This window comes from Onychomys torridus, chromosome 7 (genome assembly GCF_903995425.1).
Source record: "Onychomys torridus chromosome 7, mOncTor1.1, whole genome shotgun sequence".
Taxonomy (NCBI): Eukaryota; Metazoa; Chordata; class Mammalia; order Rodentia; family Cricetidae; genus Onychomys; species Onychomys torridus.
Genome location: NC_050449.1, coordinates 76,208,776 through 76,230,484, shown reverse-complemented (window position 1 = coordinate 76,230,484; position 21,709 = coordinate 76,208,776). Strand labels below are relative to the sequence as shown.

The following is a 21,709-nucleotide window of genomic DNA, read 5'->3' as shown; positions in this document are numbered from 1 at the left end:
TTGTAAGAACTCACAGAGACTAAAGCAGCGCACAGATCTGCACCAGGTCCTCAACATATATATTATGTATGGCTTCAGGTTTACTGTTTTTGTGAGACTCTGAATGGGTAGACAAGAGTCTCTGATTCTTGTGCCTTCTCTTTGGTTCTTTTCCTTCTGTTTGTCTTGTCCAACTTCAATGTGATAGTTTTTGTTTTATCTTCTTATATCTTATCTAGTTGTATTTATTATCTCTTAACCAGTTCTTTTCTAATGAGAGACAGAAAGGGAGTGGATAAGGATGGTAGGGAGAGGTGAGGAGGAACTTTGAGGAATTAGAGGGAGGGGAAATTGTAATGAGGATATATTATGTGAGAAAATAATCTATTTTCAATAAAAGGAAAAACAAAAAGTAACTTATCTCTGTTGTCAGATTTGACCACAAATACTGCATAGGTGTTAAATGTTTTTTTGAAGAAAACTTGTATAATTTATGAAATTGCTTTGGGTGGGGGTTATGTATTATACTTTTGCAATTACATTTTATTTTCTAAATTGACTACCATAATTGTGGCTAGAGAAGTAATTCAGTTCTTGAGAAATAACTAGAAGAGAGAAGTGATTTGTTTGGGAAGTTTTGTCTTTCTGGTACAGAAATTAGTGGATTTGAACTCTTCAGCTTGATGTCCTGCATACACAGGTGTTGTTTTACATCCAAATGTATTAGTTACAGTGTTGGGGGCTTTTCACCTATGGTAGTTAAAGGGAGTAATATTTCAAGTGGCTAATAATTTCTAACATTTTTATTTTATTACTGATTTACTTTCAGGAAATTGAGTAAACATAATTTAGTTATGCTCTCATCTGTAAATTAAGTCAATTTAGTAGAGTAGTTGAAAAACAAAACTATTGATAGAAAATATCTTATTTATCAGATACAGTGTTTCTTCATTTTCATCTTATTCTTAAATCTAGTTATAATTACAGTGTTACTTATTTGTTAATTCACCAAATGTATGTTGATCTGAAAATAGCCAGGTTTAAGACCAATCTAAGTATAAAACAAACAAAATACATTATCTGTGGAGTTACGTTGTATATTATCGGAAGAGGTGGGAAATAAATATGGTACATAAAAATATGGTGTTATCTGTAAATGAGTTTTGTAAAGGAACAAATACACGGCTATAAAATGGTATCAAGTGTTACCAGTGGTGAGAGTGGGGTATGATTTTCAATGGGCAAATCGGTTTTGGTTTCATAGAAAAGGTGCCAGACATTTGAGGAAAGATGAAAAGAACAGCCCCAGCCCCGATCCCTGGCAGAGTAGGCAGAAGGCACAGCTAATGCCAGCTAGATTAGGAGCACATCTGGAGTGTTGGGAGAATGATGCAGATTAGCGACTGGAGCTGACAAAGGAGACAGGAGTAACACACGAAGTCAGACAGGTGTTGATGTGATAAAATACCTGGCAAAGTTAGCTGGACGGAGAAAAGTTTCACGGGGCTCACAATTCCAGAGAGGGAAATCAAGGCATCAGGAATCTGAAATAGCTAGTTATATTGCATTTACAGTCTAAAACCGAAAACGGTGAATTCATTCATGTATGCCAGAGCTCTACTTACCCTCTCCATTTTATATAGTGAAGGTACCCCCTGCTTTGGGAATGGTTCCACCCACAATTAAGATGTGTTCCCTCAGCTGGGCAGTGGTGTCGTGTACCAGGAGACAGAGGCAGGCTAGTCTCTGAGTTTGAGGCCCTCCTGGTCTACAGAGTGAATTTGAGGACAAACTCCAAAGCTACAGAGAAACCTTGTCTCAAAAAACGGAAAACAAATGTGTTTTCCCCATATTAATTGATCATGACAGTCTCTCACACACATTCTCAGAAGTTAGCCTTACTATAGATAATCCTTACAAGTGTACCATGGAGACCTGCTTCCTTCCTTGTCGTGTTGACAGTTAACAGTAGCCATCGTATGGGACAAGTTTATGTAACGCCTTGGTAGGTCAGTATCAAAGGAGGTTGGTGATTATTCTGAGTGAAGTGAAAATAATTGTAGATTTGAGTAGAGAAGGTGGTAGTCCTAGGACATGAAGTTAGGAAACATTTGAAATCCACTCGTCTGCCTAGAAGGGATGATAAGAAAGAATTTCCAAGGGAAAATGATTTCGTGTTATTTGGTAGAGTTTAGAACTATTTCCTTTCTCCATAATTAGGAAAATAAACATACTTTTTTTGTTTTTGTTTTTCAAGACAGGGTTTCTCTGTGTAGCTTTGCGCCTTTCCTGGATCTCGCTCGGTAGACCAGGCTGGCCTCAAACTCGCAAAGATCCGCCTGCCTCTGCCTCCCGAATGCTGGGATTACAGACGTGCGCCACCACCCCCCGGCTTATACTTTTAAACCAAAGTTATATTTCTAGTTAAAGCTATAAATAATCTAGTAAAAGAACAGTTGCTTTGTATCCCCTTACATCTGTTTAGCCATGCTCACTTAAAAAAATTGATGTTCTACTCTAGTAAAATATTTAAAATTTCTATAATTTGAGACATGTCCTTTTTATCCAAAAATATGATTAACTCATTATTAGAATATGAATAATTGCATTATGTCTTTTTCTCATGAAACTAAATTACATTGAACACTAAATTACATTGAATAGCCTTATTTATCTTATTAGCTAAGATTCACTTATATTCCTTTTTGTTTAAAAGGCTCTGCATTTGCTTGTGAATGAAGTACAAGGTAATTCTACTTTTCAGTGAAATAGTTAGATCCAGTAGGCTAGATAGATGTTATAGTAATGATATAACAGAAGAAACAATGGGAGGTCATTGATCCTAGATCTTTTTTTTTTTTTTTTTTTTTTTTTGTAAAAATGACCTACCTTTTTGATAGTTTTTTTTTTTTAATTTAACTTCTTCAATTGTATTTTAATATATACTTTCTTCTCTAATTCTTGTAATTACAAGGTTTGAAACACCAACTTGATTACCTGGTATCTCTATATATTATTTCCTTACTATGCTATATCCTTAGTGCTGTTGGTAGGTTCATAAGTTAGTTGAAAGCATACTGTTATCTCCTACAGGAGAGAATGCTAAGTAATTAATTGCTTGTTAAGTGTCACTAGGTATAGTTAAAGATAGTTTCTTGTGTTTCCAGAAAGTTTTATTACGAACTTCACTGTTCCTGTGTTGTGGGGTTTTTATTTTTTTCCAGTTGACTCAAATTTAATTCTAGTTATCTTGAAGATTGAGTAAACCCCATTTTTAAGGCAGTAACATGTTCTCATCTATAAAATATTTTATAAATAATATATTATCAACTCTGATTTTATAAAAAAGTTTTGACTAAAAATTTTGATACATACTATGGGTAGTCATTGTGAAATAATAGTTTTGTTATTTTAATTGTCTCCAACAGTTGTGTCTTCATACCTGAACAGTGTTAAATATTATAAAATTTGAAATTCTAAGCTTTTTGTAAGTTATGGGTAGAAGGAGGTAAAGTACATCTTGATAACACTGTTATCATTTGGGTTGCATGTTATTATTTTCTTATGGTACAAACAGGTGAGTCTGAGATGTCAGTGGTCTGTGGTATTTGAATAATACAGTTTTATTTTGCTTCTGAAGGATAGTTGATAACTGGTTTTGTGTCCACAAAATAAAATTGAAGCCAAGCATTAGATGCTTTATTACCAGGTTATTTCTGTGTGTAAGAAATACATGACAGAGGCTAAACTATCATGGAAACCTACTGAGTTTCCTGTAACTGAATTATTGTGTAACCTGCTCAAACTGACCTAAGTAAGTTAACTCACAGCTCTCAGACGACTTGTGATGTTTTCAGGGTAGATTATTGAATAGCATTTGTCGGCTAACAGTAGACATCTGCTGTATTCAAATATGATTTTATAGTAATAGAACATATAAGCATATATAATTTTACTTTTAAATAGTGTTACTTTAAAACCTGTGAAGCATGTAGTTTTGTTATCTTTTCAGCAGAACTCACACAAATATAGTGTGAGTCAAAAAGTGCATGTGGAAAAAAACACCTGAGTGAGATACTTTTGTTTCATAAATTATAATTGTTGCTAGGCTCTAATTTTAGTTAGATAGCATAGTGTGTTTGTGTGTGTGTGTGTGTGTGTGTGTGTGTGTTATAATAGTATGTGTGTATATATAAACTACATACACTGTTTTTAAGAAATTTTCTGATAAAGTTCAAGTGAGAAACTGTAGTGCTGGCATGTACTTTGGGGGGAAATTGGCTGCCTTCTGTTAAAAACAAAATCAGTCATCATAGATTTATTGATTATCTTCTCTGTCCATAAGTTATGTATAGGAAGTAAGTACAGTAGTAATTAAATTAGATGAGAACATTTTGTGTTGGAGTTAGCATAGAAAGCAGAAGATTAGTATCAGCTAGCTCTTGAAGTCAAGATCCTCAAGTGACTTCTCTGTTTTCAATCATGGAAAGATGTGTTTTAATCCATTTTTGGAGACATAGTTAGAGTATTTGAGTATTATTAATTGATGTAAGGGAACCTTATTTCTTAGCATTAAAAGGTAGGTGTGTGTGTGTGTGTGTGTGTGTGTGTGTGTGTGTGTGTAATGCGTTTTTAAAGAATGTGACTTTGGATACATCATTTGACTTCATTTGGTTATTAGAATAATAAGGACACTTATTTCAAGCAGTAAATTATTTTTATTCTTTATTTTGAAGACTTTAAACTAGGAGCCATATAGAAAGCATTTTTTTAAAAGCAGCATGTGATAAATGAAACAAATTCTAGAAATCTGAATTTAAGAAACATAGTTTGTTTCTGGAGTACATTTATATTCCCCCGTTTTTTTGGTAGCGGATACTCTGTTTTCAAGGAAGCTGAATGGGAAATACAGACTTGAACGACTTGTTCCAACTGCAGTGTATCAGCATATGAAGATGCATAAACGAATTCTTGGACACTTATCATCGGTGTACTGTGTAACTTTTGATCGAACTGGCAGGCGGATATTTACTGTAAGTCATTTTTAAAGTCTTATCTTTACTGGTAAATAGAATTGAAGAAACATTGCTGAAATAAGATCTTGAAGTAAAATTTTTGCTTTTTATTTTAATGGAAAACTGGAAATTTGGGCAATTTTAAAAGTGTGCTCTAATAAGTTTTTATTTAAATTCGAACTTTTTCTAAATTTAGCAGTTCCTAAATTTAGACTTGTTACAGTATAATCACAGTTACATATATCCTATGTGGTGCGTTTATGTATTTCTCAATATTAATCACATAGGCTGATGGTGGGGCTCTTAGAAAAGGTTATGTCATATTTTTAATTAGAACCAAGAGCCCGGGCAAGTTGTGGAAAAGTATTGTCTGCAGCGAACTACTTGCTAACCTGAGAAAACTCCTTTAAATGGTGATAGAAATTCTAAGCATATCTGACACTCTTTGCTTAGGATTTTGTGATCAGCAGGGCTTTTCAGCTTTGAATGAGAAAAATTATTTTGGAAGTATTTCAACTTATTTTTTTTTCAAGTGCCGTAACAGTCCGTAATTACTTTTGAAACAAGAAAGTGGGAGATAGAACTTCAAATAGAAATTCCCATTTTTGAATTTGGGGAACTGCTGCTAATTTTAAAGATGTATTTATTATTTTTTTATGCATATGAGTGTTTTGCCTGCATATGCATGTGCGCACCTGGTGCCCATGGAGCTCAGAAGAGGCATCGGATTTCCTGGAGATGGAGTTAGTAGATGATTGTGAGCATCTGTTATAGGTTGTGGGAATCAGCCTAGGTCATCTACAGGAATAGCAGATGCTCCTAACTACTGAGCCATCTCTCCAGCTGCTAATTTTAACCAAAGTAACAATGATTATAAATACCTTTTGTTTTTCTTTGGATAAATTTATATATAAATTGAGTACTACCTATATATCCAGTTATCTATAGAACAGTTACAGAAAAGAATTACCTGAAAGAATTTTCACAATTTTTTTTATTGATTTTAATTCATTGGGCATTTGTACTTCACTCCCAGTATCAATATCTCCTACTTTTACGTTTTATCATTTCCATTGCTTTTATGAAACAAAAATAGAAATTTCTAAGCTTCTTTATAGATTGTTAAACTCATGAAGAACAGATATCTGTATTTGCTTTGTGCTTGCTACAGCCACATTAGTAGTTGACTTTTAAATTGTAACTGAATGTCACCATAGCTATTAATTTAATAGGGTAATGTTTAGTTTTAAAAACTTAAATCAAGGCATTTCTCATATTTGAAATAATTCCTTCAAAAGCAGTAGTAAACGAGAATGAGAAGAAGCACTGTGTTGGTTTCGTGTTTTGGTGGCCATAAAAAAGGTGCACCATTGTCACTTTGACGATTAAAACAGCAGAGCTTTTCTATTGTTGATGTGAGTGAAGGACCTTATGGGAGTTCTTTCTTTAAGAGAAATATGGATTGTAAATATCAAGTTTATGCAGGATTATCTGATTTGATAAATTTGCATAATCTCTTAGAATGTTTTGAGTGAAACCACATTGATATAATAATGTGTTTGTTCCTCTTTTTTTGAGCTTAATAAAATTTTCAGTACAACATTTGAAAGTACTTTGAACCAGGGAATAATCAAATTAACTGCCTTAGTCTCAATCTAGCTTACCACTTATTCTTGTCAATAGTTCTGTTTTGTTTGTTAGTTGTTTTGTTTTTTATTTAAGATAAAGACACATAGTTGGTTATATACTGCATGTAGTCACTGTTGAAGTACAAAAGCATTGTCATATGGTTTATCACAAAATCATACGGCCTGGAGAGTCTAAATTATTTATTATCTGGCCTTAACAAGAAAATGGGCATCTCAGGGCATTTCATTTGGGGAAGAAGAATAAGTAAAGAAGAAACTGCCTCCTTTAGTTGAAGGCATATACAAAAGAGAAGAAAAGGAGCATAATAATGATTATATAGTCCTACCTAGACTCTAAAAGATATTTTTAAGAATGTGATATAATTTGTTAATTGTGCAAACTCATAGTTTTCATTCATATGGTGATTTGTATTATATACTCTAAAATAGTACCTTGGAGTAGAAATGCTAATAGAGCCTGGTTTTTGTGTTTTAAAATTTATTTTCTGTGTGTGTGTGTGTGTGTGTGTGTGTGTGTGTGTTTGTGTGTGTGTGTGTATTTGCATTAGTTTATATGCAGGTGCTTACAGAGGCCATGTGTCAGATGGTGAGACCTATATTTTTCAATTTACTTTTTGTTTTTATATTATCACTTAAATGGGTAACGGCACATTTATATCTACTGCACATATTTGTCTTGTAGAGTCAAACTGATGATGGATATTTTCTCATTCAACTTTCTAGGAGCACACAACATACTGAACTGACTAATACTTTATAATTTGGTCTTGAAAATTGAAGAGGGATAGGTAAAGCTTGTGACAGTAGTTCATGTGCCAACACATTGACATATTTATTGGATTAACAATTTGGTAAAGGACTAACCAATGTTTTCTTTTATTACATTGGGTATTATAAGACTTTTAGTTTTATTTCTAAGTTGCTGGTTCAGGTATTTTTGAAAGCTTTACCAAGGGACTAATTCTCTTGAGTCTTCTGCAAAGGCCCAAGTCACACACAGCTTTACCAACTCTAAAGAAGAAGGGGAATGGATAATAATAGTAGCAACATAACTGATTTTTGTGGAAGGATCTGAAACACTGCATGTGATTAGTAGCTATCAAGGGGTACAATAAAAGCCATTAAGCTTTACCTACTGCTGTTAATTTTTAGACAGACTTAAGCAAACATCATCTGTTTTTACTGTCTTAAACGCTCATGTGCTGTTAGATTTTGAATTCAGTGACTTTTGAACTCAGTGACCTAGTCACTGAGTTATGTTCTAGCCTCCAGCTAAACTCTTGTTCATAAATGCTGTGAGAAGTTTTACAGCAATTTCTTGTAATTGGTAAGTGAAATTTTCTTTTAGGAAACTGTTATTATTTGTGTTAATTCGTTTTAATAATATTGTCTTGGTAGAGTATTTTTAAAAGGAAAGAAATAGCATAATTACAAGTTAAATTTTACTTTCCAATTCTTAATCTTATAATCTTTTTACTTGGTTTCAGAATCACTGCCTGAAATTATGTTTATGAAAGAAAATCAGAATTGATGAATTCTCAGGACTAAGGCAGCAATACAAAAGTTCATTGAGCACATAAAAGACAGAGATCACAGCCGGGTGCGGTGATGCAAGCCTTTATTCCCTGTACTCCGGAGGAGGCAGAGTCAGGCCTGGCTCTATGTAGAGAGTTCAGGCCAGCCAGGCACATAAAATGAGGCACATATAGTGTCTCACATAGAAAGGGAGATGGGGAGAGGGAGAGGGAGAGGGGGAGAGGGAGAAGGGGAGAGAGAGAGAGAGAGAGAGAGAGAGAGAGAGAGAGAGAGAGAGAGAGAGAGAAGGGACAGATATCCCACATCTCCTTTCAGAAAGGTAAAATGTATTTCTTTTCCATTGAGATTAAGGCAAAGGAATGTCAAATGGTACATTTACTAGCCGTTATAGTAAAGAATATGGGGTGGTGTTTTAATGAATTTGAACCTTACTACCCGTCACTATTCTAAGAATTGGGGGTATAAAATTTGAAGACATCAGTTTACAAATAGTAAGTGGACAGTAATGATACCATATGATAGGAACTTTCTGATATAGGACACCTAAACTAATATATTTGAATAGGTCCATTATTCAATCTTACCATAGAAAATGGTAAGGGAATTTACCGGAGAAGGAACACCTTAGCTGAATTGACTGGATGTTACCAAGTTAGAGAAAGGGTTTTACAAACTTTGAGAAACTATAATATATAATTGTGCATTATTGGATATAGCACAGAATTAATATTGGTTATTACTGAGCAGGAACTAGAAATGCTGATGGGAAGGAAACCATATCAAGTTCCTATCCGATGTGCTAAAGAGTAAGTCTTTCCTGAGGGCAAGAGAGAACAAGTGATACATTTAAAGCATATACTACATTTCTTCTTAGATAGAATTCCTACAGAAACCAGGCTGCTCCGAAATTCACCATCTTTCTGCCTCACGTTCAGCCCAAATGCTGGGATTGTGGGTGTATGCTGCTACTTTTTATGGATCCCATTGCAGTGTATGGATTAAAACAGCAGGGATGTTGGGAGTGGTGTAAATTGGAAAGGTTCTAACAGTGAGCCATGAAACAAAGCAGAGCTGGAACAGTCACAGGGAAACTGAAAGTAAGATTCATACTATTCATACTATTTAAAAGCCTGATACACACACACACACACACACACACACACACACACACACACACACACGACGACTATGAGAATATGTACGTAACTTGTTTCAGAGAAAGCCATCTCATTTACTGTGTCAGTCATTTAAGCAGAAATGTCTGCTAAGTTGGACATGCTGCTCTTGTGTCTGAGAGGCCTACGTGGGAAGCCAAATATACATTCTCAAGAACAGTGGGAGCAAGAATGAGATGTAGCCTAGAAGATTCAGCTGAAAAATCATTCATATGGAAAGCAACCTGACAACTGAAGACAGCTTAATCTTCAACTTTTAAAACTGACAAAAGAACATAATAACTGGCATGGGCAGTTGCCTCTGATTCTGGAGGGTAGTAGGTAGGTAGAGAAGAGCGTCTTAGAAGCCAAGAGATGAGTTTTTTCATGAAAGACACAAGAATAAGGCAAAATAAGACTGAAGGTATCTTATGAGTTTGCCAAAGTTGTTAATTATTACCTGGATATAAATATTTGTGGTCCCCACCCGCAAACTCCATTTCAAAAGTATCTTGAATCTAATCCCTATTAAGAGGTATACCGTTTGGTAATGGTTAGGTCATGACTTTGTTAATGGGTTGATTTCCTTATAAAGAGGCCTAAGGGGACTTGTTTGCCTCTTGTGTCATGTCTGTTAGAAGTTTCTACTTAGGAAGTAGCTGCTGAGCTTTTTACTAGAAACTGAATCTCTTAGACTCTGGTTCTAAGATTTACCAGCTTCCTGAACTCTGAGCATTTAAGTGGCTGTTTATAAATTACCCACCCCCAAGGTATTGTTATAATAGCTCCAATTGGTTAAGACAAGTAACTTTGACAGATGCTAAGTTTCCCCTTTTCTGTGTTTTAGTTACATTGTTACCTTCCCTCTGTATCAAACACAGAGCTTTCTTACTATTGTTCAAAACCTTTCTGTTACCTACTTATTCCCTTTGCTAGGGATTGGATTGTTTTCGCAAACCATTCATGTGGTTAATTTCTTTATTAGCAGGTTGAGGCTGGTAGAGGGAATCTTGGTTTGAAGATCTTGACATAATCTTGCACTATGTCCCAAAAGGTACCAATTGTTTAAGAGGAAAAATTGGAGGTGAGAAAAATAGGAAATAATATGACTAAATTAACTTTACTAGTTGTAGGATGTATTGACACTGTGCATTCTGAAAGTGTTTGTTCTAATGAGGGAAGTGTAGTGTCTTTGCAGTAACTTTTGTTACTGGATTAGCTGGATAATGTCATAAAGATAGATTCTGCAAGATGACGGGCCACACTAGTGGAAGCCCATGAACTGTGGACTGGTGGCTGTGGAGCCCCAGGGGACTGGACTAGGCCTCTGGATATGGAAGACGGTTGTTTGGCTTGAATTGTTTGGGGGGCACCCAGTCAGGGGGATTGGGATCTGTCCCTGGTCTATGGGCAGGCTTCTGGAATCTGGTGCCTGTGGTGTGACACCTTGCACAGCCTTGGTGCAGTGGGAAGGGGCTTGGACCTGCCTAGGCCCAGTGTGCTGGGCTCTGCTGACTCCCCATGGGAGACCTCGATTTGGGGGATGTGGGGATGTGGGATAGCTTGGGAAAGAGGGCGGGGGTGGGTGAGTGGGAGGAGGGAAGAGGGTGGGTCTGTGGATAGCATTGGAGTGAGAAAAATGAAAAAAAAAAAAAAAGATAGATTCTGCAGAGCCAGGTTCTGAGACTTTGTACAGACCATATTTATTAACTTCTAAGGACATAAATAAAGGATTCCAGGTAGCGGAGCCTGAAGAAATAAAACAATTAAATATAATGTGTATATGGAGTCCAGCACAAAAAAGATTACATCATAAGCAGAGTTGACAGATGGAATGGGTCCTGCAGATTGAAGATAGTATTATTTATATTAGCTAGCTTACTTATTCAGAGAAGGTCCTTAAAGAGTTCAGCAAAAGTCTATCTGTCTTTCTCTGTCTCCCTGTGTCTGTCTGTTGTAGTTGGAGTTTCCTGCCTGGCCCCGTCAGGACAAATCTCTTTCACCAGCCACTCCCACAATCGCTCAGACCCAACCAAGAAAGCATATAGAAACTTACATTGTTTAGAAACTGTATGGCCGTGGCAGGCTTCTTGCTATCTGTTTCTTTTATCTTAAATTAACCCATTTCTGTTAGTCTATACTTTGCCACATGGCTTGTGGCTTACAGGTGTCTTTACATGTTGCTTCTCATGGCGGCGGCTGGCAGTGTCTCTCTCCAGCCTTCTACTTCCCAGAATTCTCTTCTCTCTTGTCCTGCCTATACTTCCTGCCTGGCCACTGGCCAATCAGAATTTTATTTATATAGAGCGATATCCACAGCAGTCTGTCTGTCTAAGTAAGTGTGACTTTTTCCCCCTTTAAAGTCAGGGAAAGATTTATAGGCTTAAATTTTAAGACCAGCTGAGAAAATTGTTGTGTTCCCAAATATACAGTTTTCTACCTGCACAAACATGAACCACAATTTATCACTTTCCTCTCTATCATATTAGATTTTTTTCATTTAATATTTCACATACTAGTCATTTAAAAATTTATTTATGTATATGTGATACATTTGTCAGTATGAAAAGAGTGAGTTTTGGTGTGGCATTTTTATGAATATGTGTCATTATGTTTTGCTGTAATTTGTCACCCTCTTGTACTGTCCTCACTGGGTTCCTGTCCCTTGACTTGTTCCCTTACACGGACACCCCTCTCCCGTTGTCCCCTTCTTTGCTTTCAGCCCACCAATATTTTACTCTCTTCCCCCAACCCTTTTAAGGAATAATGGAAGGAGGCCAGAAAATGGAGAAATAGAGGGAGACTAAAATTAATATAAAAAAGGGAAAGAATAATGACAGAGGTAGGAGAATATTACGGGAGAGGGAGAGTAAAAGATTGTATTGTTTTAAAAAGTTAAAGCAAAACAAAACACTTGCCAACAATAGACTGAAAAGAAAAATTACTGCTCAGTAAGGAAAGCAGTGTAAACAGAATCAGGTGATGTCTGAAGAGGAACTAAAAAACAACCTTGGAAATACTGAAAACACTGTGAATCAGAAATATGTCTAAAAGTGTAGTGATTTAAAAAGAGATGCGGCTGTGCTTGGTGGCCCCGCCTCTAATCCCAGCACTCACCAGTCAGGGCCAGGGTCTGTGAGTTCTAGGCCAGCCTGCTGTGTTGTAAGAGAAAAAGATGAATTGTTTTTGAGCAGTTTCTTCTTGGGTTCTCAGATTGGAGATGGCCAGTTACCTAATGTGAAGCTTGGGAGCATCTTGTATTTCCTGTGGTCTGTACTATTGCTGTATCTGTATTAGACAGGTATCTAATGTCCACCTGACCTGTCTATATCTTGGTAGTTCTATTTACTCACTCACTCACTCACTCACTCACTCACTCACTCACTCATTCATTCATTCATTCATTCATTCATTCATTCTTTTTACCTACCAGGGGTCTTTTCTGGACATACTGAGCTTTACAGTCTGAGGACTGGCCTGGTTCTCTGAACCTGACACGATCATTACAGCTGGTGTGGCTGTTTTATCTGGCAGCTATTTTCCAAGCCTAATAGGAGTGTGACAAGGGACCAAACCCTGAGGCAGTTTTGCCTTCCTGCTTTTTCAAGAACTCCTGGAGTTTTTAGGCCCTGTAGCTGTTAGGCATAGATGCATGGCTGCAGAGATTGATCTGCTTGCTGTCTTGAGCTACATGGATGCAGAGGTTGATCCTCACTGTCCTCAGGCTCAGGCCTCTCAAACTCTAGAGTTTTCTCAGTTGGTGAGATCTGTTGTTAGCCACCAAGGGCAGGATATTTTTGACACATTTCTTGTCCTCCACCTAGCCTCTTGTCATCTGTGCCCTTTGGTATTTCACTGTCCAACCCTCCCCAACAATTTCCCTGAGCCTTTCATCATTCACTGGCTGAAATAGGCCAAATTGTGACTTCCCAACCTTGATCTTAGGCTCTTACTATAGTTCAGTCTTTAGTGATAGGCTCTCCCTCAAGTGGTACCCAGTTGCTGCCCATCACTTTGAGTGAAACATGAGATTTCTATCCACTGGAGGAATTACTATCTCACCAAAACCAGCAACTAACTTTGATGTGAGGATAGGACTTTAGAATCTTGAGAATAGAGTCTAGTCTTTCTTCTGATTCTCCTTCACATGGTTGTCTCTTTCCTTTATATATCTTAAGTATATGCCATGTTGGTGTTGAACCTTTTCACCATTCATAAAACATTGTTCTTGTTTAATACCCAATATGATTTTAACATTTTTTCTTTTATGTTTCACTCTTTGATTTATTGTTAACCTCAGTATCATTTGTGGTGCTGCAGTTAGGCTCAAGGAAGGAAAGCTTGTTTAAATTCTAATCAACAGTTTGATCTGTTTAAAGAATATTTCTTAGTTTTCAGCTTAGCTTTCACAGTTATGTAAAATACATGTGTAAGGTATTGAAGCTGTACTTTAGCAGTGATGCACTTTTCTTGGACTCAGTGCACTGGGTTTAATACCTACTGAGCAACAGTAAATAAATAAAACCATTTATAGTGCATTTAGTATCTGTACTTACAGTTTGGTCTTTTTTAAAATTAATTTATTTTTTAAATGTATGAGTGTTTCTGCTGGCTTGTATGTATGTGCCCAGGTGTGTGCCTGGTGACATGGAGTTCAGAAAGTGTCAGAGCCCTTAGAACTAGAGTTAGAGACAGTATGAGCCACCACATGGCTGCTGGGAACCAAACCTGCTCCTCTACAAGAGTAGCAAGTGCTCTTAACTGCCTAATCATCTCTCCAGTCCCCTCTGCTTTGTTTTTGATTTTTCCTGATAGGGTTTTATGTAGCCTGAGTTAACCTCAAACTTACTATGTAGCCAGGGATGACCTTGAGCTCATCTGTCTTCCACATGTTGAGATTACACAGGTCACAAGTGTGTTATCCTACATAGTTTATTTTCTCTTAGAAATATTTTTTTTCAGAGCTGGAGGGATGGTTCAGTGCTTGAAAGCACTGGTTGAGCTTCCAGATGATCTGGGTTTGATTCCCAGCGCACACATGGTAAGAACAACTCCCTGTAACTCCAGTCCCAGAAAACAGGATGCTCTTTTCTAGCCTCTGCTGGCACTGCATGAATACAGTATATAAACATACATATAGACAACATTCATGCTAGTTAAAAAAAAATGTTTTCTCAATATTCTGTATTCCTTTCTGGTTAATTGTTTTCTGTGTTTGTAATTTTTACAGTCATTTTACTTTTTTCTTTCAAATTTCCTTTAAAAATTACTGATCAAAAGTAATAAAGCATGAGGTAGAATTTGCTTAGTGATACTGTTAGAAATTCTGTCAAGACTTCCATATGAGCAAGAATAAGTTTTTGAGTAGTGTAGTATAGATTTCCTGAAGTAGTTGATTAAAAGTTCTGTTATTTGATAGGAGGAAAAAAAGGTTACTTGGGCGAGGCAGTGGTGGCAGCGCATGCCTTTAATCCCAGCACTCGGGAGGCAGAGCGAGGCGGATCTTTGTGAGTTCGAGGCCAGCCTGGTCTACCAAGTGAGTTCTAGGAAAGGCGCAAAGCTACACAGAGAAAGCCTGTCTTGAAAAACCAAAAAAAAAAAAAGGTTACTTGGAATATTAAATACATAAGCAGAAATACGTATTAGTTCTGTTATTGGTACTTGTTTGAATAGGGCAGAATAATAAAGTTAGTATTAAGTTGATACAATTATTAAATAATAAGCTCAGAAATACAATAGAATTAAATTTTAATTCGTGAGATGTGGCTGGAGGGAGCACATTTGCGATTATTATTGTTTGTTAAAGCTGACATTTATATCAGAAAGCTAGAAGTGTTCATAGTTAACATGGGAAACAGTGGTCATGGAGTATAAAGCAAACTTAGAGTCCTATGAACAGTGAGTCACACTAGTATTTGGAAGCAGAGTTATACACATTTTGCTTTTGTCTTGTGTTATATGAATGTTTAGTGTGAAATTCCATTTTTGTAATAAATACAAGTCAAAACCAAATACAGTCAGTCATTTGTCTCTTGATATTTTGGAGGAGTTGATCTAGGTCCTTTGTGGATATCCAGGCTCTGTGGTTGTTGAGGTTGCATCTATAAAAAATTGCATATAATTTGTATACAACCTGTGTCTCTTACCACGTACCTTAAGTCATCTGTGCATTACTTAACAACAGCTAATGCAGTGCCAGTGCCTTGTAATTAGTTGTTACATCTTGTTTATGGAAAGAGGCTGTACATGTTGTGTGTATATGTGTTTGTTCTGAATATACTTGTTTATGGAAAGTGTTGACATTGTTTTGCCTTCAATTTTGGAACTAAATCAAAACGACTGAAGTGAATGGGTTGACTCAACTTATGGAATTAAGAGAATTTAAATAAATGAGTGTTGTGAAAATAAAGCCTTTTTATATTTAGCAAGTACTTGTGCTAGGTGGTGAGATGGACTTTGTTTTCAGAAGTCAGAGTGCTGTTCTTACTTCACCTACCACAGATGTGCAGATGGATTCTTACCTCTGTTAGTCCTCCTCTTGATCTTTTCTAATCTTTCTCTTCTGCTCTAGTAACAACTTACTACATTGCTTTTTTTCTACCTTTACTGCTCTAGTAACAATTTATTCATTTTATGGTTAACTGTTTTACCAGCTCTGAACTGATTTCCTGTTTTCTAGCCTCATTCACATTGATGACAAAGTACTCTTTGAAAAATACATCTTGTCCTGGTAATGCCCTGCTTGATGTCTATTCTAGATCATCATATTTCTTCATTTTCACACCGTTACTTCCTATTCTAAATTAGTGTGCAGACTGCTTGCTACTTAGTAACTTTTCTAGTTTGCCTCAGGACTTAACCACAATTAGTTTGTATTTAAGTAGGCAAGGTAGTGTTGGCAGAGTATGAATTAATATACATCATCTAACTTCCACTACTGTGTATGTGATTATTGTACATGTCATATCTTTATTTTATTAGTATGAAGCAGAAAACTTTTGTGGGTTGTTTGCCTTTGTAGGTTCTCTTTAGATCTAGAGATTTGGGTTTTTTGTTGTTTTTTATTTGTGTTAGATTGGAAGATCTTAGAAGACTGGTTACATGAAACCATTGTGAAACTAGACCCTGCCAGACACTCAGTAATTTAAAAAGTATTTCTTTTCTATTTTAACTTATAGTTCTGAGTTTCTAGGATCATTATACGAGGATTAATGACATAGTTTATACTCTTTTAAGTATTTGAGATTTTCATATTAAAAGATAAAAATAGAACCCAGAAGTTCTCATCTCTGTTTTGGAATGTGAAATTGTAATATTCCAGTTGAAGAATTAGTGTGGAACACTTTCCTTAAAAATTTCTTACTGCATTTAAGCTAAACAAAAAATTTATATGTTTATTGGCTTCAAAGAACCAAGCCTTTTTTTCTGAACAGCGATTTTAGCCAGTGTCACAAATTTTAGCTCAAGGTCAGGAATAGTAAACTTGCTTGTTACACTTTCAGCTTTCTAGAAGCTTCTCCAAATTACCATACTTTTAGTTTTGGATAGCAAAATGACATATATGATAATAGGAACCAGTGTATAATATATTTATTTTGCAATTAGATTTGATATTATTACTGCAGAAATTCAAATTTCTTTGTAAGATTGGAGGTAGAGGTAATTAATTGTAGATGGTGGGTGGGAGGAGACCATTGATTCATGTTAGTAATTACCTATATCTTCTCTTGTTTGCTTATGGTTACACAGATTTTAATTATTGAATGGCTTAATAAAATAAGGAATTTAGGAAGAAGAATAGTTCTTAAGATTTTCTGGTTTTCAATGCCTACCATGTAATTGTTGATATATGGATATAACTCATTTTTTATATTACAATTTGAATTATTATTTACAAGATTAATTCTGTCAATGTGTCTTCTCCTTTCAAGGGTTCTGATGATTGTCTTGTGAAAATCTGGGCCACAGATGATGGGAGATTGCTAGCTACTTTAAGAGGACATGCTGCTGAAATCTCAGACATGGCTGTTAATTATGAGAATACCATGATAGCAGCTGGAAGTTGTGATAAAATGATCCGAGTCTGGTGTCTTCGAACTTGTGCACCTTTGGCTGTTCTTCAGGGACACAGTGCATCCATTACATCACTACAGGTAATTGTTTGAAACTATAGGAAACCTTTTTTGATTTAAAAATTTAAATTTTAATTAAAATTCAATTATGTTTTATGAAGTCACTTTTACGATGTAGTATGTAAGGTTTAAAAAGTATTCCTGCTTTATGAATTGTATGGACTTGTAATGTCATAATAATCATGAATTTAATTAATTCTGTGTTTCTGGTTACTATTAGTTTCTATTAATTTGTTTTTTAAAGGAGACTTTCATATTTGGACTGTTTTCCCTATTATTGCTTTTCAGTTCTCACCATTGTGCAGTGGCTCAAAGAGATACCTGTCTTCTACTGGAGCAGATGGCACTATTTGCTTTTGGCTTTGGGATGCTGGAACTCTTAAAATAAAGTCAGTTGCTATTTTATTCCATAAAATAAGTGTGTTTAATTGTTGAAAGTTTAAAAGATAACAAAGGGAATATATTTACTTTTTTACTTGATTAAATAACAGAAATAAGCTTTGGGTTTTTACTAATTTCTTTCAGTTTTATGCCTCACTATTTTTTCATGCTTTAAATTTTTTCCCCCCATACTTATTGATGTTAGTTATCTTTGTCTTGAGGCCATTTGTTTCCTTACAGGATATGTTTTATTGCCATGTTTTTCTGTGGGTTGTATAATTTTTGTCTCAGTAGCTTAATTTTGTGCTGAGAACATATTAGCGTTGCTAATGCTATTCTTTAGAATAATTTAAATTGCATTACTCAGAACAGTTGAAGTTTCATTATGGTACACTAAGTTAGATACAGATATTCTACAGCAGCACTTCACAGTGTTGCCTTCCCGTATTGGTTTGCAGAGGTGGAAAGATGGATCAGCAACTAAGAATGCTTAGAACTCCAGTTCCAGGGAATCTGATGCCAAATTCTGACCTTTACAAACATTAGGCACATACATGACATAGTGAGCATACATACTTAACAGGCAGAACACTCATACAAATAAAATAAATAGACATCTAATTTTTTTCAATTTTAGTTTATCAAATCAGGGTGGCAGAAGAGTTAATCTTTTGATTAAGGACACCAAAGTAAAGAAAGATAAAACGGTTTTCTCATAGCTGAAACCACTTCTGAAAAAATTAGTTCCAGGTAGTACTTTGCTTTATGTACCTTTTTAAAATTTTATTATTTTATTTTTTTAAAGATAGGTTTTCACATTGTGACCCACGTTGGCCTGAACTTTGAGTAGTCATCCCTCTTCAGCCTCCTAAGGGCTGGGATTAAGGATCATTTATTTGTATTATCTTTTCTTAAATGATCACAAACTGAAAACTGCTCAAATTTTAGGGCTGTAAATTAGATATCGTACTATAACACACAGCCCTAATTATTACTTCATTTTCTTCTCTGATTAAAAAAATAGGTAAAAATAGGGTTTTAAATCAAATTAATTTATCATAGCATTATATGTACATTGTTACATGCATTAGAACTATTGTCACATTTAAAATCTATATTTTGATTTTTTTCAACATAGTTATAACATTTAAATTGGTCAAATAGTAATCTGAAACATCTATAGTGTTGCTATAACTAATATAAATATAGTTGAATATAATCTATTTTATGTTGATCATGCTATTTGAAGGAATTTTATTGTTGACATGAGTCACATTGCCTTCAGATTTACTTTAGTGTAGAGGCTCAATTCTTGTGCTTTGGAAGACTGTTTTATCATGTTCTATGAGAAGGTGAACAGGAGCTGGGGAGATGGCCCTGTTGGTCAAGTGCTTGCTCTGCAAGTATGACAACCCTGTAAAAACTGGACATAAAAGCACATCTGTTACCTCAGGGACTAGGGAACAGGAGGGGAGTAGAGAGCGGTCAGATCCAGGAGCTTGCTGGATGTCTAGGTTAGCCAATCTGTGATATCTAATGTATTAGCAGACCTTGTCTCAATAATGCGGTGGAGTCATTGAGAAAGACACGTGTTGTCAGCTTCTAGCTGCCACACACATAGATTCATGCGTTGCATGCATATTCATACCCCCCCTTCCCCACAACACATATAACTTTAAACAGAAAGGAAAATTTCAATTAACAGCGTCATATAATGCATATAAACCACAGCAGTAACCTTTTGTCAGTGTGTTCATTTTGAGTTATTTATTTCCTTATTATTTGTATGTTGCTATTCTACTGTCTGAAATTTGTTGAAGTTGATCAAAAGTGGATACGATTTAGTTCTAGAATGATAGTGACTTTAGAATTGTTCCATGTACTAATTGATATATGTATGGGAATGTACTATGGAATTCATCTCTAGAATTTTACAAGTCTGCTGATGTTTTGATTTTTGATGTTTTTAGGAAGATAGCCATCTGTTACTTACTTAAGTTTTTTCCAAGATCAATTTTTGGATGGGATTATTTCTTGTGTTTCATAAGGATTTTTTTTTTCTTAATGATTTTTTTTTTTTCCCATTAAAGTCCAAGACCTACAAAATTTACAGAGCGCCCTCGGCCTGGAGTTCAGATGATCTGTTCTTCATTCAGTGCTGGTATGATTGTTTGCCCTTTGGATTTTCAACTTAAAAATTGTGCATTAGAAAACACCTCTCAAAGAGATAAAATAATGAAAATATTTTATGCTGCAGTATATATCGTATTCCTATACATATATTAGAGAAAATAAGCAAAAAAGAATGAAAATCAAATTAGGCAATTTGATTTTTGGTAATTTGAACTTGGCTGGAATTTAGCATATATAATCACATGAATGCCATACTTCTCTATTAGGAGCGAATAAGTGATTTCAAAATTGACTGGTTAAAGTATGAATCTTTATACTATGTCATTGCAGATCAGGTATTTTAAAGCTGGTTTGTCTTCATGGATTTTGAAGATGTTCCATAAAAATCAGTAAAACTTTTTAAAAATGATGTATTTATTTATTTTGTTCCAGAGTCTTATTCTAATTAAGCTTCTGCAGTAGCATTTTAAATGATTACCAGAAGGTTTTATGACCTAGGTATTTTAAGTGAATTAATAAAGAAAATGAGGGTGAATATATTGATATTTAATGTTCCCAGTATCTGTTCCACCGTTTTTATCTACCTTTCTTTATTAGGAAGTTGTAGGTAGCAATATTGAGGGTAAAGGAGTCAACACCATTGCATCTGCTGCTGCCATTAAGACAACCTAGGTTCTTCATAGGAAGTTTTTTTTTTTTTCCCCCCCATACTGTGGATTCATGCTCTTTTTCTAAAGCTACAGTGTTGTTTTTAAGGGCCCATTAAGTGGAATCATTTATCAAAAGTTCTTAAAATGTTTCAGTGTGTCTAACACTTGATGTTGTGTTAGAGTATTGCTCTCAAGATGAATAAAATTGTCATATGAATAGTGATTTTTAAAGTAAAATTTATATGAAATAGTATGCTGATGTAAGTGAACTTTGAGAACAGGGTCGTATTATTGCAGAGTTAGTTAGTTGGTGTGGGCACATTACTGAATGAGTTGGCAAAGTAGGCTAAGACTTTGATGGGTGTGTAAGTGGATAAAAGAAGACTCAGCTAAGTTAGTAGTATCATGTGGAAGTTGTGTTTTATTTATAAAATGTGCTGTTGTTCTTCATAGGTGGAATGTTTTTGGCCACTGGAAGCACTGACCATATTATTAGAGTTTATTTTTTTGGATCAGGTCAGCCAGAGAAAATATCAGAATTGGAGTTTCATACTGTGAGTATTGGTGAAGGATCTAGATGGGTACAGTCTTATGTGAATCAATTTGTATTCAGCTTTTGCTTTATTTTTTTCTCTTTGTATAGGACAAAGTTGATAGTATCCAGTTTTCCAACACTAGTAGCAGGTAAAATATGTTTGTCTGATTTAATTACAACTTCAGTTTGTCTAATTTAATTGAAACTTTAAAGTTAGAAGATGAAGATAATTGTAGTCAGATTTCAAGTTGTGTAGAAGTTATTCATTCTTGAAGAAAAACATAAAGCTGCCTTACCCAGTTTACCACAGTGTTAGTTATTTGGATATTTTTCTTACAGGAGGGTTTTTTATTGTTGTTTTCTTTTGTTTTTAGCCATACATTTGTCTTTCCTATCTTATCAGAAGAGAAGCATTTGATAAAACCTGGAAATTTATCACATTACATTTGAGACATTCTTAGGTTTTAAAAAGATGGCTTTCTGTAAATATTCTCCTGTTCTGGATTTAAAAGAAAATGAAGCTACTTGGTATCTTGAATAGAACA

General features: G+C 35.2%; 1 protein-coding gene across 1 annotated transcript in view; it reads left to right on the top strand.

Moving 5' to 3' along the window:
• Nucleotides 1-21,709, top strand: part of LOC118587053 (pleckstrin homology domain interacting protein) — a 118,839-nt gene that overhangs the window by 28,678 nt on the left and 68,452 nt on the right. Inside the window, exons 7-12 of the mRNA XM_036192660.1 lie at nucleotides 4,852-5,012; nucleotides 17,265-17,486; nucleotides 17,754-17,854; nucleotides 19,937-20,007; nucleotides 21,083-21,183; nucleotides 21,273-21,313. Of these exons, the coding sequence (XP_036048553.1) occupies nucleotides 4,852-5,012; nucleotides 17,265-17,486; nucleotides 17,754-17,854; nucleotides 19,937-20,007; nucleotides 21,083-21,183; nucleotides 21,273-21,313 (697 nt within the window). The remainder of the gene's footprint in view (nucleotides 1-4,851; nucleotides 5,013-17,264; nucleotides 17,487-17,753; nucleotides 17,855-19,936; nucleotides 20,008-21,082; nucleotides 21,184-21,272; nucleotides 21,314-21,709) is intronic.